Raw genomic sequence first — 15,719 nt, 5'->3', positions numbered from 1 at the left:
CATCTTTTATTCAGCTCAGCAGCAAACTCCTGATGCTCTTCTTGTTGGGAAAAACTGCAGTCCTTTTGCACAGCACCCCCAAGCTCAGGTTTTCCCACTGCTCAAGGTGTAAAGTCCCTTGACTTCTCCACTCCTGAACTCTGGTCTTCCCCCTCTCCTCTGCCACACGAAGGAGCCCAGACAGGAGCAACACAACCCCGGAGCCGAGCATGGAAGTTCCTCCAAACCTTCTCCACGCTGAAGCTTTGCACCAGGGCAATGTCCTTCCGCAGGTAGTTCCAGGAGATGAGGCTCTTTGTGTTCATGTGGAGCTGGTGCCAGAGAGCCATCACTTTCTGGTACAACTGTTCTACCCTGCAAGGGGAAGGAGCAGATCCATCAGCCCTGGATCTTCCCTGACCCCGTTAATCCTCCAGTCCTTGCTGCCAGCCAGCAGCCCATCAATCCAGTGATCCCAGTGATCCCACTGGGAGTGATGCTCCTGCTGTTCAGTGCCAGAGATCCCTGGGGGGATCCCTCCTCCCGAATTGTCATTTTCTCTTTTGCAAGCTGCTATAGCAGTGCTGGGGAGTTTTGCAGCTTTAGAACAACGAGGGATTCCTTTCCTTGCCACAAATCAGCTGTGCCACCCGCTCCCATTCCTCCACCCCAGCTTCTTTCCCATTCCCACCCCAAATCTGTCCCCTCCCACGCCACCATCCCATCTCCGTGACTCTGCCGTGGTGGAGAGACCACCAAAGTACCTGTTGGCCATCTCGATGGCCTCTTTGTTGGGCGGGGGGATCAGGAAGCAGACAGAAGGCACCATGGCCTCGTTCCCTGTGGGGCTGATCACCTTCCACTTGGTCCTCTGGGAATTGTCCTCCAGGACACACTCGTCGTTCCTGCAGATCGTGATCTGCGGCAGCACCAACACCACCAGCCCGTCAGAAACCAGCAGCAGAGCCACACATGCCTGCCCCCTGCTTCCACCCTCCCTCCTGGGGGTGAGCCAGCTCCCAGAAATATACAGATAGATATATTTTCATCAAGCAAAAGCCTGGAATAGTGCCAAGCAGTGCAGCACCCTCGTGCCTGGAGAGGAAGGGACAAGGAAGTTAAACGGAGCTGGCTGCCACCCACGTGCTTGTTTGGCTGTGGCTGATGAAGCCCATCCTCCTTGGGGGAAAAAAGGACTTCAGCTCCCGCCCAGAATAAATCTGAGACATGGAAATCCACTCCAGGAAAAACAGCCCTCCTTCTGTCTTCCCACTCTGTTCCTGCTTCCCATTGACAGACACCACGGAGCTCATTCTAAACCTATCACGGGTGTCACTCCCCTGCCTCGTCCCTGCCTTCCCTTTGCCAAGTTCTGCTGACACCCTCCGAGCCCTCACCTCGATCTGCCGGTAGTCACAGACAGCCTTGATGGGGATCGTGCTCTTCACAACGTGCTCCGGGTTCCTGGGCCGGAGCTGGACGATGGTTTTGGATCGTCCCACCAGGCTGGCGACGGAGCTCTTGGACTGAATGAGCTGCTCCTTCTCATCCTGGCAGAAAGAAGGACGATGGACGGGCTGTTCAAGGCTGAGGAGGGGAGGTCTCTCCCAGGCATTTCGGGACCCCCCCCACCCCAACGCTGGCCTGCAAGGGCTGAACAAACATCAGGAGGATCCTGCTGCCCTGGCGGGATGGGAAGAGGGGTCAGATGGGATGGAGGGAAGAACAGGGTGGGACCTCTCCACTACTACTCCCACTGCCCTGCAAAGCCACATGCACACCTCTGGCTCTTTGGCTGCTTGGACAAGAAAACGTTTTCTTTCAAAAGGGCAAAAACAGAGAACACAACATACACCAAAATTGAAGTCCCAGGAGGTGTGAGGGGCCAAGAGCAGGAAGAGCTCCAGCCCAAAGCCGGGGACATTTAGTTGTCTGGAGGAGAGACCATGGAAGCATGCTCCCTTCTCTAAAGCAAAGGATGAAGGCGTGTTGAAACCAATGGCTGGAATGGGATACGATGAATTATGCGGATAAAACATCTCAGGAGAAGGGGCTCGTGGTGGAGTGACCGCACAGGCCTCTGGGGTCGGGGAGAAATTTGCCGGTCGGAGGAAAACGCTGCGTAATTGATTCCTGCAAATCCCTGCTGGGTTTGGTGACGGGGAAAAACCCAGGGGAGGATTGGTGGCAAAGCTCCCCCTGGAACAGCCCCCGGCAGCGGCGGAGACGTGTGCGGATCACGGCACTGGCAGCTCGTTGTGATTAGTGACAGCTCAGCCCCTTCTGGCTGCGAAGGTTTAGAAAGGATCCCAGAAAATGTCCTCCCTCATGCTCGGTACTCTGGGGTTGGTTAGTGTGCTTGACGACAAGTGGAGGATAATTTAATGGGTTTAAAAAAAAAAAAGAAGAAAAAAAAAAGAAAAAGAAAAGAATAAATGATTAAATAAACTACCTGTGCCTGTCCCAGGGAGCATGATTGGAAGAAATACAACTTTAACTTATTAGGTAAGAAAGAGTAATAAAGCTGAGCTCAGGGCAGCTGCCCCAGTCCTGAGATCACGGCTGGGAACAGCCTCTCCCACCCCAGACAGCACCTGCCCAGACTCCTGGTGTTTCAGGGCTCCCAAACACACACCCCAGGAGCCAGGCTGGCTGCTCCATGTTCTGGCAGTGCTGGAGGACAGACCAGGACAACCCTGAGAACATGACAGAGAGGATGGGGCAGCCCCCAGGCCTCCAGGAGAGAAGACAGTGCTGATGCCCCGAAACAAACACCCAGTAACGGCATCCCAGTGTCACTGGGGACACACTGGGGATCACTGGTGTGCACTAAAAGCAAAGTCCAAGTGATTCCTGCCTCCACACACTCACATGTCACCTCCTGGCCCTTCCACCAGCAGCTCAGCATTTAACCCACAGCCCAAATCCTCCCCTGACCCTGGTTTCAAACGCCAGCTGATGCTTTGCTCCTGTAGGTTTGTTTTTAGGTTGGTTTTTTTCAGGCCAATTCGGACAAGATGATGACAGAGCAATGGCCTGGCCTCTGCTCTCTGCTGTGCCACAGCTAAGCCAGGCCACGTGTTCAGAGATCAACCCCTGGCACAGCCAGGCTGCCCTGGCTCTCCCCCCATCCACGGTGATGGATTAATGTGGGATTTGAGCTGGATAAAGAGCAGGCATTTCTCCACATCCCACCAGCTCAGAAGCAGAACCAGGAGCATCCTGCAGGCTTTGTCAGCAGAACGCAACCACGGTGGCACAACCAGCTCACAGGTCAGGCCGTGAGCTTGCACAGGCAGCACAGGGAACCTGCTCTGCACCCTGAGGACACGGAGAGGCTGGATGGTGCCTCTACATGACAGTGACCAAGATCCAGCCACCACACAGCTGGGGTCACCCACAGCTGCACCCCACAGCCACGTACAAACACGTGCTGCAGCCCCAAGGAAAAGCAGAACGTTGACCAAGGTGGAAAACAAACCACGTTACATCAAACTGTGGGAATAAAGAGCCCGGTTGTCCCTGGGAAGCAAGAGGTGCCCCAAGCAGTGCTGCTGGACCAGAAGTCATCCCAGGGCAGTAGGATGCCGGAGAACCCACCATGGAGTCCTGCAGCAGGTCCTCCAGCCGCGTCAGGCTCGTGTTATGGTCGCAAGAATACTTCCTTCTGATGGAGTCCTGCAGGTTCCGCAGGTACGTCTCCGACTCCCGGGCGTCGCTGAAGAACTGCAAAGGCAAAAGGGTCACAGAAACCTGCACTACAGGGAAGCTGATCCTTCTTTTCCCATCCAGCAAGACATCCCCAGAGAGCAGCTAAGAGATATTCGGGAGAAACCCTGAGCACCCCAAATCCTCCTTCCCTCTCCCCCAAAAGGAACAGAAGCACAGGAAGCTCATGGAGTGGGATTCAGTGGATGGCGACCAAGGGAATTTGGGCTGCCCCTCCCAAATACCTGAAAATAGGCAGCGTTCTCCTTCACGTGCTGCTCCACGCACAGGCAGAGCTGCTTGATCCACTGCCACTGAGTCTGCACAGCAGCGCTGTACGCCTGGGAAACACATGGAAAATGGCGATGGATGAGGAGCATTGACAGCCAGGAGGGTCACGGGAAGGACACGGCAGGAGGGACATAAATGAGCAAGAAGGGTTTGGACACAAGGCAGGAAGAGCAGGAGATGGCAGACCCTGGACCACCGACATCTCTGTGTCCCACACACCCACGGGTACACGATTCCAGGGGCCATGGGATGCACAGGTTTGCTTTCTCCCAACCCAGAGAGAAACCCCAGGAAGAAAGAGGTCCCTGCAGCCCTTTGCTTCACCACCACAACACCCCTGGAAGCCTGAATGACTCCAGGGCAGCCAAGGTCACTCCCTGTATCACCTCGCTGCAGGAAAGGTTCATGCTCTGTGTAAGTGTATTTGTGTCTTAATTTGAGGTGGGGATTATTTGGCAATGGCCTCGAGCTCCTCATTGCACTTCCCAAAATAAAACATCTCTATCACTGCACTGATGTTCTGTCACCACGAAACACTTTATGAGGCACTGTGGGGTGGGACAGCAAGCCTCCCAGTCCCAGATGAGAAGATTTGCTGCCAGCTGGTTCTCAGGAATCTCCCAGCTCCTCCAGGTGCCCGCTCACCTCTACAGTTTGCTTGGCTGGGTGGTTCTCCAGGGACAGCAGCTCGGCCGTGTCCTGGAGGGAGCGGAAGATGTCCTGCTTCTCTTCCAGCTCTGCCATCAGCTCCTGCATGAAGGACACAAGCAAAGTCAAAATCTTACGTGTGTGGATCGACTTCACTCAGACCATGTGTCCAACTAACACAGCACGGAAGAGCTGCAGGGAATACCAGCGTATCCCAGGGAATCCAGCACAGCTTGTGGGAGCACCACAGCCCATTCCCATTGGGATGCCTCCTGTGTGCCAAACACACGGGGCAGATGTAACACAGATACTGGAAACCTGCCCGGGGACCTCTTCAGCTCCAGACAGTGTGACTGGGGAAAGATGGGAATTTATTTATACTGCTTTAAAGAGGAATCAATTTTCCTCTTTAGCTCAGACTTTACTTCCCCTCCACTAGTTAAATGTGCCTTCAGTTCCAAACAGTGCTAAAAATACATCTTTCAATGCCTTTTTGATTGAAATTCAATTGAACACAGGCTTTTTTTGCACTTTCTGCTCTGGGGAGAACTTTCATCAGCTCCACTCAGGAGCCACAAGCTCAGTGACTTGGGAGGGAGGATCCAGCCTCTGAGGGATTCAGGTCTGTTGGGAGCTGACGGTCCCACAGGGGATCAAAAGCAGCAGCAGCACAACCAGGAGAGCACCCGCCCATCCCACCATCCCACTCACTGAGAAGTAGTTCTTCTTGGCTGCAATGTTGGGGTTGTTGTCGCTCCAGTCATAGGCCAGTTCCTCCTCCTCCTTCTCATTCAGCCAGATCAGCTCGGCCGTGGCCCGAGACACAAACCCGTGCAAGCTCTGCAGGTGCCTCAGCCGGAAGGTCGAGGTTTCCTGGACACAAGGAAGGATGATTCCTCTCCCCTGCTCTGAAGGCAAGGGGTGTCTTCCCCCCTCCCCAGCCTTGGAACAGGGATGCTCAGGAGCAGGACAGCAGGGGTGGACCCCAGATGGGGCAGTTCTGGAAGCCCACTCACCATCAGCTTGCAGTACTGCGTCTCCAGCTTGCCAAGCGTCTCCGTGTAGCTCGCGCGGAAATTCTGAGACATTTTACCCTGAAGGACAAAAAGTGCTCCTGTTACCCAACACAGGATGGCATCACTTGAAACCCCACCCCCACATCTTCCTCCCCAGCTCTGTGAGAGGAAGAGGAGGTGGAGAGGATGGCTCAGGGCAGCAGCCTCTTGCACTGCATCAATTCAGAAGCTCCACCCTTAAAAAAACACCTCTGTCCCAGGCACCTTCACCCACCAGAGCTGACCCCAATGCCCTCACTCCCCTGTACACATCATGCCATGCACTGTGTCACCCAGCCCCTGCCATACCTCGTACATCCTGGCCTCCTTCACGCTGGAGCCCAGGTCCTCCACGCTGGTGTGGATGTGCCGCTGGGTCTCCAGCTGGGATTCCACACTTGGAAGGTCAGTCCCCCACTCTGCCCGCTCCAGTCTCATCTGAAACAGGCCAAGAGGTTCAAGTCAGCATTCCTCATCTGCAGGAGCTCATCCCAAAAGGACACGAGGGCAAGGAAACCTCCCAGGTCACTTCAGAAGGAACAAACACCAGCCAGTCCTGGTAGAAGATCCTAAGCCAGTGCTCCAACACTGAATGATTTCTGGGACAGCCTACACAAGACCACCTGCCCACATAAAAGATCAACTGACTGCATCAGTACAGGTTTGCTTCCAGCTTTGAAAGGCTCCCCTGGTACCCACTGATCAGCAGGACCACAAGAGAGAAAACCCACCTCAAGATGAAAGAGCTCTCCAGAAACACTGAACCACCAAAGCAATCATCCGTAGATAAAGGCAGGAAAAAAGCCCAGAGCAGCTTCCTGCCTTCCCACATCAGCCTGAGCAGAGGCAGGAGATTTGGCCCAGCACTCACCTGCATCTCCTCCACCCAGGCCAGCAGCTCGTACACGAACCGGAGGCTGCCTTCATCCTCAGACGAGGAGATGGCCACCAGCTCTGTCCTGGTCATGGGCTTCCTGAACCAGGAGGCCGAGGAGGTGTGGAGCCCCTTCGTCAGGGACTCGCCCTTCAAGTGTGTCGTGCTCAGCGTGGACGTGGGCACCAGCTCCAGGGTGGAGAAGTGGCCTTTCCTGTACAGGTTGGTGCATTCCAACCTCAGAGTCACCAGCTCGTCTTGCAGCCGCATGATCCTGGGGGAGCAGGCAAGGAATGGGTAAGGAGACACACACACCTTCCCTTCCTCCCTAGAACAGAGCAGAGGGGTCCCTTGCAGCCCGGACACAGTCCCTCTCACCTGAACACCAGCTCCTCCAGCTGGTAGTAGTTCTCATCCCGAAGGATCTGCACATCCACCTGGAGCTGGCGGATGAGCCCCTCGCACTCCTGCAGGTACACGACCACGTCGGATTCGTACTGCACCGGCTGGCCTGACTCCAGGTGAGCAGCATCCTGCACCAGGAGAGAGGACACTGAGGGCTGGGAGCCCAGGAGAGGCAGGGAGAACACAACAGCAGCCCAGCATCAGCTTTGAGACCAAAAAAACCTTCTGATCCTCAAGCTTAACTCGAGCAGAACGTGAATTCATCCCTCACACCCCACCCGGGACATCCCCCTTAGAAAAACTGCTGCAGATGAACTGAAAGCTTCTAGGAATAGATGGGATCACCGTTTTTAGCTCCCAGCCCTTTCAACCAACATCTCTTTCTCCCAGAACAAAAAAGAGCCCTCTTCAGAAACCTCCTCCCTACCCAGGATCTGCCACTGAGTCCTTCCTGCCAGTCCTTTAGGCAAATAAAACACATTTTGGGGGTTTTAGGCCTCATTATACAACAAGCTTTCCCAGAAGTGCTATTCTCCTCCACACCAGCACCTCTGCAGATGTCCAGCCTCAGCAGTTCCATCCCCAGAAGGCAAGACCATTCCCTGGCCACCCCATCCCCAGGATCCTCCACAGTAACCATCCTCCACCACCCCCACTTTAGCCCCTCTGGGACAGGCTCAAGGGCAGAAGAGAAAGGAACATTGTCAAGGGGAATCCACCACCCCAGGCAGAAGAGAGGGGAAAAGATGGGTACAAAAGAAAAGTAGGAAAACAAAGAAGTAAATAAAATCAGGAGGGGGAAATACCACCCCCCACTCACAGCCTGTAGTGTGTTCTTCGCCAGAGTGAGTTTTTCTTCGCAGCTCAGAGCACCATTCTGGATTTTGTTAGCGATTTGTAGCAGCAATTCCAGCCTGGAATGACAGAGGGAGACGAGAGAGAGGCTTGGGGTGTCCCTCTGGCCAGGGGAGCAGGAGACATCCCTTCCACAGCCACAGCACCAACCTCTCCACCGCCGGCCGCAGCAGCTTCTCGCGCTCCAGCATCTCGATGATGAGCTTGCCCCACTCCTCCTCCACATCGTTGGGGTGGTAGCCCTGGGGCAACTTGATGCGTCCAAATTCAATCCATACCTGGGGAAAACATCAACAGATTGGCACTTCTCACCTCTCCCTTGAGCTGGTTAGGGATTACAGCAAGGAAAGGGGCTTATAAGGCACCAGCTCTGCCTCTGCTCCCACAGTTTGCTGCTTGCTACATCATTTACCCTGAGGGTTATTCCCACTTCTCCATTCCAAAACAAACCCGAACTGAGCACACTTTAGTCTTGCTAAAAGCACAACACTCCCACCCACAAGCCTCCAGGTAGCCATGATGATCCTTACCTCTAATAGTTTGTAGAGCTCCTCTATCCTTCCTTTTTCCTGCTCTTTCGCTGGGATTTCAGTTTCTTTGAAGTGTATGTACTGGTTATAAAGTGCCTGGGATGAGAAAGGCTCATCAGGAACCACCCTGGGGAATGCCACCACCCCTCCCTGGGCACTGAGCAAACAGGACACTGAGGATGGACCTTGCCCAGGACCTACCTTTAGCTCTACAGGGTTCTGGGGGAAGGATTTGTCTGACATGAGTATCGTGTGCTGCTTGATCCATGAGATGAGGGACTCCACACGGGTCTGGTATTCCAGCCACCTCGAATCCACCTCCTGTGGGGTGAGAGTGTCTTTGCAGAGCACTGCTGGTGGGCAACTCTCCGTGGGGAAAAGGGAGAGCCCAGCAGAGCACAGAGGGAACTGAGGTGCCACGGTCAAGCTACTGGGTGGATCATCTGTGATGCCATCCCAGGTACAAAGAGGAGGAGGAGGAGGAGGATCTTCCTTGCAAGCTGCTCACTGGGAAGCCAGCTCAGCTTTCCCATGAGCTCAAAACCCATGGAAGAACCTGCAGAGCTTGGAGAACACCACAGCCCTACAGGCACACCAGCAGGTCACAGGGCAGACACGCCAATGGGAAAGCTCCTTCCTCTCCCCAGGCCTCTTCCACCCATCAGCCATCTGCTACAGGGAACCTCCAAACCTTTCCCACACCAACCAGCTGCCTCCCAGATTGCTTTCCCAGCCTCCCAAACCGCAGCAACACTTACAATAGCGCTGATCCCTTCTCCTCCCTCAGGGACTTTGGGAAAGGCATCGTAGATTGAAGACACATAAGTTATCACGGATTTCTCATCCGGAGAGGGGACATCCACATCTGACAAGAGGGAAGCAGAAAAGGCAGTGAGGAACAGGAGTGGGTGGAAAGGTCAGCATCTCCCTGCACCAGCCACATCCCCCAGCCTCCCACCTTCAGCGTCCAGCAGCCGTGTGACCCCCAGGCGCTCGGCGATCTCGAAGGCCTGCTCCAGGTTCTCCCGGTTGCTCTGGATCTGCACCCTCTCCATGTCCACCAGATCTGGCCTGCAAGACAAGCACCAGAGTCAAAACACTGGCAGACAGCACGAGGTGCTCAGGGCAGAGCATCCTGGATGGGCATCACTGTCATGGGTGGCTCTGAGGGTTTGTCCCAGGCTGGTGGCTCTCTGAGGGCACCTGGGCTGCAGCAGCTCCCCAGCTCATTCCCTTTGGGAAGGGGGAGGTTCAGGTTGGGAAGGAAAACCTCTTGGTCCCGTTGACCAAGCAGCCAGGGCAGAAACCAGCCCTGCTGGCCCCGGCTCTGACTCACTGCCCACGCTGAGCAAGGCAGAAGGTGTGAAGGGCTCTGCTGTCCCTCAAGGAAAGCTCTCAGGAAAGCTCTGAGATCCTTGGATAAAAGCATGGATGGAAGTGCTGCTATTCATGGAAAACAAAAGGGCAGCACCAACATGTAACCCCTGCAGCACTCAAGAGTTTAAAAGCTTTTCTTTTTTTGCCTCTCTCCCCAACCTCAATAAGACATTTTTTTTTCTTGCAAACTGATGTATTTGTTGCTCATTCCAAGCATCCATCCCCCAGCTACCTGGCAGAAGGGATAATTCCAGGTAAAATGACATTGCTCCCTGCAAGTCTCACCCACATCCTCAAGCTCTCCAGACCATCACTGACTGCTGTGGTGGGCAGGGACCCCCAGGAGATCCTCATCCCTCCTCCCACCCACACGATGCTCCCCACTGCTCCTTCCTGCCTACCTGTATCTGTGGATGAGCGCGTTGAACATCTTCCCATCGCTCCAGCACGAGGAGAAGTTGGTGCACTTCACCCCAATGTAACCTGCTGTCACCTTTTGTGTCCACAGCAGCAGCTTCTCCTTGGCTGACATATCCCCCAGCTCCCCGCTGATGTAGATGTCGGAGATCTGTAAGGAAGCGGCACAGCCGTGGGATGATGCAGGAGCAGGGAAGGCTCCACCAGGCACATCCAGTTTCTGTGAACTTGCCCCAGACCTGGCAGGTGCCAGGAAGGGCAGGAGGAAACCCCTGGTCACCGTGGGGTAGAAGGGTGGCAAATTTGGGAATGGACCACCAGACCTGCAGGAGGGTGCTGGGGGTGTGGCGTGGTTTGGGCAGGCTGGAGATCCAGGCAGGTGAGGGAAGCAAAGCCAGACATTTGCCAACCCCATTTCACAGCGGCACGAGGTGTTGCTTGGCTGTGCAGCCCAACCCAGTCAGGACAGGAGCTGCCACCACCAGACCCCAGCTTCCTACAACCACTGGAGCCACTCCTCTGCACCATCCCCATCCCTATCAGCCAGGGTTTGGGACACACCTCACTGGGAATGTAATGTTCTGGAGAGAGGAGGCCCCAGGAGGGTCCCTTCCTGTCCCAAACATGCTGTGCCAACTGCAATGCTCTTGTACATCTGCTCCTCCTGCCCAGCACCCACCACGAGGAGCCCCAGCACCCTCGAACACCTGGGGCTCCCATCCAACAGCACCCATGGTGAGCAGCAAGGGAGCACCCAAGGAGGGACCACCGACACCATCCCTTGCCAGGGCTGCAGGTGTGGCAAGGGATGCTCCACCTGGAGCTCCAAGGCACACCTGGATCATCCTGTTGTAAAAAATACCAACTTAAGAAGCGCTTGGAGAGGACGTCTCTCCCCGACCTCCAGCTACAGAGCAGGGCCACCAACTCCATCCCGGTGGGAAAGGGAAGGATGGGGAGAAGGCTGTCACATCCCCCCTCTGCCTTGCTGTGCCCGGAGAGGTGGGTGCCAGGGGGTGCTGGTGGCAGGGGTGCTGGTGGCAGGGGTGCCATGACCCACTTCCCCAACAAAAGAGACCGACAGTCACGGACCCCTCAGACAGACGCACAGGACTGGCTGCGAATCCCAGACTGGCACGTGACACCACGCACGTGTCTCCACATGCCAGCATATTTCTGATTGGCACGGCTTCCTCCTCGCCCTCCCCCTCCTCCTGCTCCCCAATTAGTACAATTACCTCCCCTTAATTAAGGGGCAGACAAAGGGGAGGATGTGAGCCGCTCAGATTTTCCGGGGGGTGCCTGTGGAAAGGCAAGGCAGGCTGGCTGCTCCCTGGATCCCTCCTCCCGGCACTGCAGGGAGAAGGTGTGCCAGGACCCGGCCCCACCCGCCGCCCTGAAAACACCCAGTTGCTTGATTCCTCCTCAAAATACACCCACTTGAGTGCTGGCATTGCACAGGTCCCGGCGGTCAGACATCCCTTTGCAGGCAGGAGACAGGGACCTGCAGGATTATCCGTCTCTCCCGCCGGCGGGGCGGATGCTGCCGGTGTAATTGGTATGCTGCAGCTCACCTCCCTCTCCCGAGCCTGATACGCTCATCACACATAAAACTGCTCTTTGTCAGCTGCTGCCACACCGCCGGCACTGCCTTTAACTCCTCCAGCCCCAGGGCTGGGTTTCCTTAGGGATGTCGGGAGCTGGCACCTGGCGGCAGAGCCAGGATGGATGGGGCGATGAGCTGGGTGAGCAGCAGGATGCAGGATGGGACCCTCCACGTCTGCAGGGAGCGGGAAGAGACCCACAAACCTCCATCTGCTCAGCACCCCCTTCTTAATTACCTGACAGCTCTTAATTAAGAGGAGAATGAACCCTTCTGTGAACCCACCCATGGGCTGTGCCCCACCCAGGCATTGCTGCCCATCGGGGAGCACTTCACAGCACCCAGTTCTGATAAATCCTTTATTTTTAACCACTGACACAGCACTGGGGTTCTCCAACCACTGGGCCTTCCCCCTGAGAGCATCCTTGCAGGAGACCCTCCTAGAGACGCGCCTACAGAGGTGCAGGATGCGGCACCAGCTCCACCCTCCTTTCTTCACATCTCTGTGACAGGACAAAGATTTAGGGAGGCACCAGCGAGAAAAGAGTGCGGAAACTCACAGGACCTGGGGCCAAAGCCTTCCAACATCAGCCTCATGCATCAAGCAACTGGTGGCAGGATGCTGAAGGCCAAATTGTGCCTGTGACACTGGTCCCAACCCAGCAAAGGTATCGGGGACCACAGCCCCTCAAATCTTGTCCTGGGGTGTGCAAAGCTTGGACAAAACCCAAGGGCACCATCGCCTGCCCTGTCACCCCCAAGAAGTGACCTCCAAATAGCAACAAGCTACAAAACACAGTATCATCCCCTCCTCTTCCTCTTGGAGACCCCTTGGAGTAGGCAGAGCCCCCATGTCTCCACGTTCACCCACTGCCACCCCCCTGGGAGCTGAGCACAGGCAGCAGGAAGGGGACACCACAAACTCACACCTGACCCAGCAGCCCTGAGTGACCCAGCACGTGTGTCACTGGTGACAGCAACGGCACAGAGACCCTGTGTGACCGTCAGCCGCACCCAGCAGCTCCTGTGACGGCTGCTCTCAGTCTGCCCGTGCCAGGAGCAGAAGACAGGACAGGGATGCTTTCCCAGAGGAGATGCTGGAGGAGAAAAGGCTTCGGGAGCTTTCTGCACCAGCGTCCTCCCGCCCGTGCTCAGCACGAGGTTGCCCCTTGCTGGGGTGACCATCCCCGGGGGCCACCACGATCTGGGGTCCACTGAACCAGGTCCCCCCACCCCAGTCCAAAAAGGGGGTGAGGGCACACGCAGACACTGACCATTGCTCCGGCTGTCCCCGAGCTCCCCCTCCAATCCCAGCCCTCTGCAGCGAGCCTGTGGCCACCATCAGAGGGTGACACCGTGGTCCCACCAGCTCCCGTGGCCTTGGCTGGCCGGTGTGCCGGGTCGCTGCCGTACCCCGAGGAGCTCTGGGCCGCGCTGAAGGAGGACGGGCTGCGGGAAGCTGGCAGTCCGTGCCCATCTCCCTCCCCGGACCGAGATGATGGCAACCCTGAGCTTCTCCCCACGCTGGGGTTTTCCAGCTGATCCACCATGGGGGACGGCGTAGACAGCTCCGAAACGGTGCCCGGCTCTGCCGCGGAGGAGCAGGTCCACGCGGCACCGGAGCTGGGATCATCACTGCCTCCTTTCCCCCAGGCATCCAGGGCGCTGCCGGCCCCCGGCTCCCGGCTTTTCGCCGGCTCCTCGCCGGACGCGGCGCTGGCCGAGGACAGGAGCCCCTCGGCGTGGCCATCGGTCCCCCCGCGCAGGGGCAGCAGAACAGCCCGGCAGCTCCCGGTGCCGCTCCTCTGCAGCTCGACCAGCCGGCTCACCGCCTTCTCGCAGTCCTTCTCGGCCGGGTTCTCCAGCAGGCGGGCGATGACGGTGGTGCCTTCCTCCCGGGAAGCTCCCGCCACACCCGGCCGCTGCGGCTCCAGCACCAGGCGAGCTTTCTGCACCTCCCCCTGGAAGCGCTCCTTCACCTGCACGATGATCCCGGGCTGCAGCGCCGACGGGTCGAGGTCCCCGCCGCGGGGCTCCTCTTCTCCCCCCTGCCAGGGTGCTGCCTTTGACTTCGGCACCTCCTCATCCTCAGCCACCTCCAGCACCTGGGGCTCCTCCTGCGGGGCTGCCTCCGGCATCGCTCTCCTCTTCCCTCTCCGCCTCCGTTTGAAGCGGACCCTTTTTTTGGGAGACAGCGGTGCCTTTCCCACGGCTTTTTCCTTCTGCCCTTTAACGCAGCCCAGCGAATTCCCCATCTCCTCCTCCTCCTCCCGCTCGGCGCCGGCAGTAACGCAGCTGAGCGAGTCGCCGGCTCCCGAATAAATCCCAAACCGGGCTTCATCGGATCAAGCGCCCGGCGCGCGGCGTTCCACGGACTGCCCCTCGCCCGCCGTCCCTCCCGCCAGCCCTGCCGCCACCGCCGCCGCTCCAGACAGCCATCTTACAGCCTGGGCGCTGCGAGGAGACAAATTCAAAGCATCTCACTGCAGTTCAGAAATCACTTGACCTAAAAGCAGGGGGAGCGGGGATTGGCTGCGGCGTCCTTCTCTCCAAATATGAGGTAATTGGAGCACGGCCCTCGCCAACACAAACAGGGAGCAGGAATCAGGCAGCCGGAGCGAGGAGGGGAGTGGGAGAGGGTGGGGAAAGGGGGGGATAAAACACAAAACCCGAGGAAGGTTGGCAAAGGTAGGATAAAGGAAGGGGTGGGAGAGAAATGGGGGAAAAAAAAAAAGCAGGGAGGAGTCAGAGTGACTCTGCATGCTCGCCAACCGGCTCCGCAGGGGTGTTTCTCTCCAGTTCGGGAGGTTTGCTCCTTAATTCTTAATTCCAAGAGCCCCAGAAGACCAGCTCACGTGCCCACACTCCTACCAGGCTCGCCCAGTTTGGGGCACAGATGGGCAGCCCAAGGTGCCCTGGGGACACGGCATCGCTTCAGGGAGCTGCAGTTGGAGGGTCCCAACGGGAACAGCAGTGTGATGTTCCCAGTCCCACTCCAGCACCAGTCCTGCCTCTCTCCTGCAGCTTCTGCCCCAAATGCTGCCCAAAAGGGCAGGGATTTGAGGAGCACAGAGCATCCCAACTCTGCACACCGGGTCAGAGCAGGGTAACCAAAGTGGGGGAGCACCCAAAGTGGGGGTGTCACAAAAACTGGGGAACAGGAGGCACAAAGATGGGGGGACTGAGCTCAGCCCCAGCAAGCAGGGAAAAAACACTCAATGAGGAAACACTCATCGAGGAGCAACCCTGGAGATGACTAAGGGAAACCAGTGACCGCAAGAGCTCCCAGGGCACAGGGAAGCCCCCAGGGCACAGGGGGGGCAGCCCCCCTTCTCATCTTCACCACTCCAGCTCCCTGCAGAGCTGGTGATGCCCGGGCTCTGCACCAGCACCATCCCACCACAAACCTCTCCCGGGATCTCCCAGCCGCCTGCCCCCAGGCAGCAGCACTGGGACACGGGAGATTAAGAGGCTCACAATGGAGCTACAACCCCAGAAAAAATCCCGTTAGCGCAGGCGGGGACGGGACGCGCAGGCTCGGTGGCACCGGCCCCACTCTCTGTGTCACCCACCCCGTGCCCCATGGCAGAGTGGGAACATCCCCCTCCCAGACAGGCATGGAGGGGATGCAGGACCTCCTGATGTGCCCTCTGTGGTCTCCTGCAGCAGAGGATGCATAAGGGCAGGGTGACTGCAAGGACAAGATGCCACAGCCAGGGCCCCACTGGAGATGACGGTGACTCATCAGCATCCAGAGCCTGCTCGACCCCGGCCGCTTCCCAGGGCCAAAGCTCGGGAAGAGCGCCTCGTCAGCAGCCTCACACCCAGCTTATCCCCCACGCTCCTCCCAAAAGCCTCTTCCCCAGGCACTGCCCATCCTCCAAAAAAATATAATCTTCCTCTTAAGTGTCAAAGCCAGCGCTAGTCCTGTCTGGAAGATGCCAGCAGGGAAACAGCAGGAAGCTGGGACACGGCAG

The 15,719-nt window shown here is 57.2% G+C and overlaps 1 protein-coding gene across 23 annotated transcripts in view; it reads right to left on the bottom strand.

The window, feature by feature from the left end:
• MACF1 (microtubule-actin crosslinking factor 1) overlaps positions 1-15,719 on the bottom strand; it is a 141,069-nt gene that overhangs the window by 84,478 nt on the left and 40,872 nt on the right. For 8 of the 23 annotated variants that reach the window (XM_027701221.1, XM_027701219.1, XM_027701223.1 and 5 more), the window contains exons 1-20: positions 13,017-14,103; positions 10,124-10,290; positions 9,304-9,416; positions 9,104-9,210; positions 8,547-8,666; positions 8,346-8,441; positions 7,966-8,093; positions 7,781-7,874; positions 6,934-7,088; positions 6,553-6,829; positions 5,991-6,119; positions 5,643-5,720; positions 5,338-5,499; positions 4,624-4,728; positions 3,933-4,028; positions 3,580-3,705; positions 2,432-2,437; positions 1,377-1,529; positions 744-898; positions 228-354 (exon numbers count right to left, since the gene is read on the bottom strand). In XM_027701221.1, the coding sequence (XP_027557022.1) occupies positions 228-354; positions 744-898; positions 1,377-1,529; positions 2,432-2,437; positions 3,580-3,705; positions 3,933-4,028; positions 4,624-4,728; positions 5,338-5,499; positions 5,643-5,720; positions 5,991-6,119; positions 6,553-6,829; positions 6,934-7,088; positions 7,781-7,874; positions 7,966-8,093; positions 8,346-8,441; positions 8,547-8,666; positions 9,104-9,210; positions 9,304-9,416; positions 10,124-10,290; positions 13,017-13,997 (3,375 nt within the window). In that variant the 5' untranslated portion in view covers positions 13,998-14,103. Of the gene's footprint in view, positions 1-227; positions 355-743; positions 899-1,376; positions 1,530-2,431; positions 2,438-3,579; positions 3,706-3,932; positions 4,029-4,623; positions 4,729-5,337; positions 5,500-5,642; positions 5,721-5,990; positions 6,120-6,552; positions 6,830-6,933; positions 7,089-7,780; positions 7,875-7,965; positions 8,094-8,345; positions 8,442-8,546; positions 8,667-9,103; positions 9,211-9,303; positions 9,417-10,123; positions 10,291-13,016; positions 14,104-15,719 lie in introns of those variants that run through there. The other 15 variants (XM_027701236.1, XM_027701238.1, XM_027701226.1 and 12 more) reach the window with 6 other exon arrangements.

Source organism: Neopelma chrysocephalum, unplaced genomic scaffold, assembly GCF_003984885.1.
Source record: "Neopelma chrysocephalum unplaced genomic scaffold, ASM398488v2 Primary Assembly neopelma1_154, whole genome shotgun sequence".
NCBI lineage: Eukaryota > Metazoa > Chordata > Aves > Passeriformes > Pipridae > Neopelma > Neopelma chrysocephalum.
Note: the sequence above shows the minus strand (reverse complement) of the source record. Positions and strands in the feature narration are given on the sequence as shown.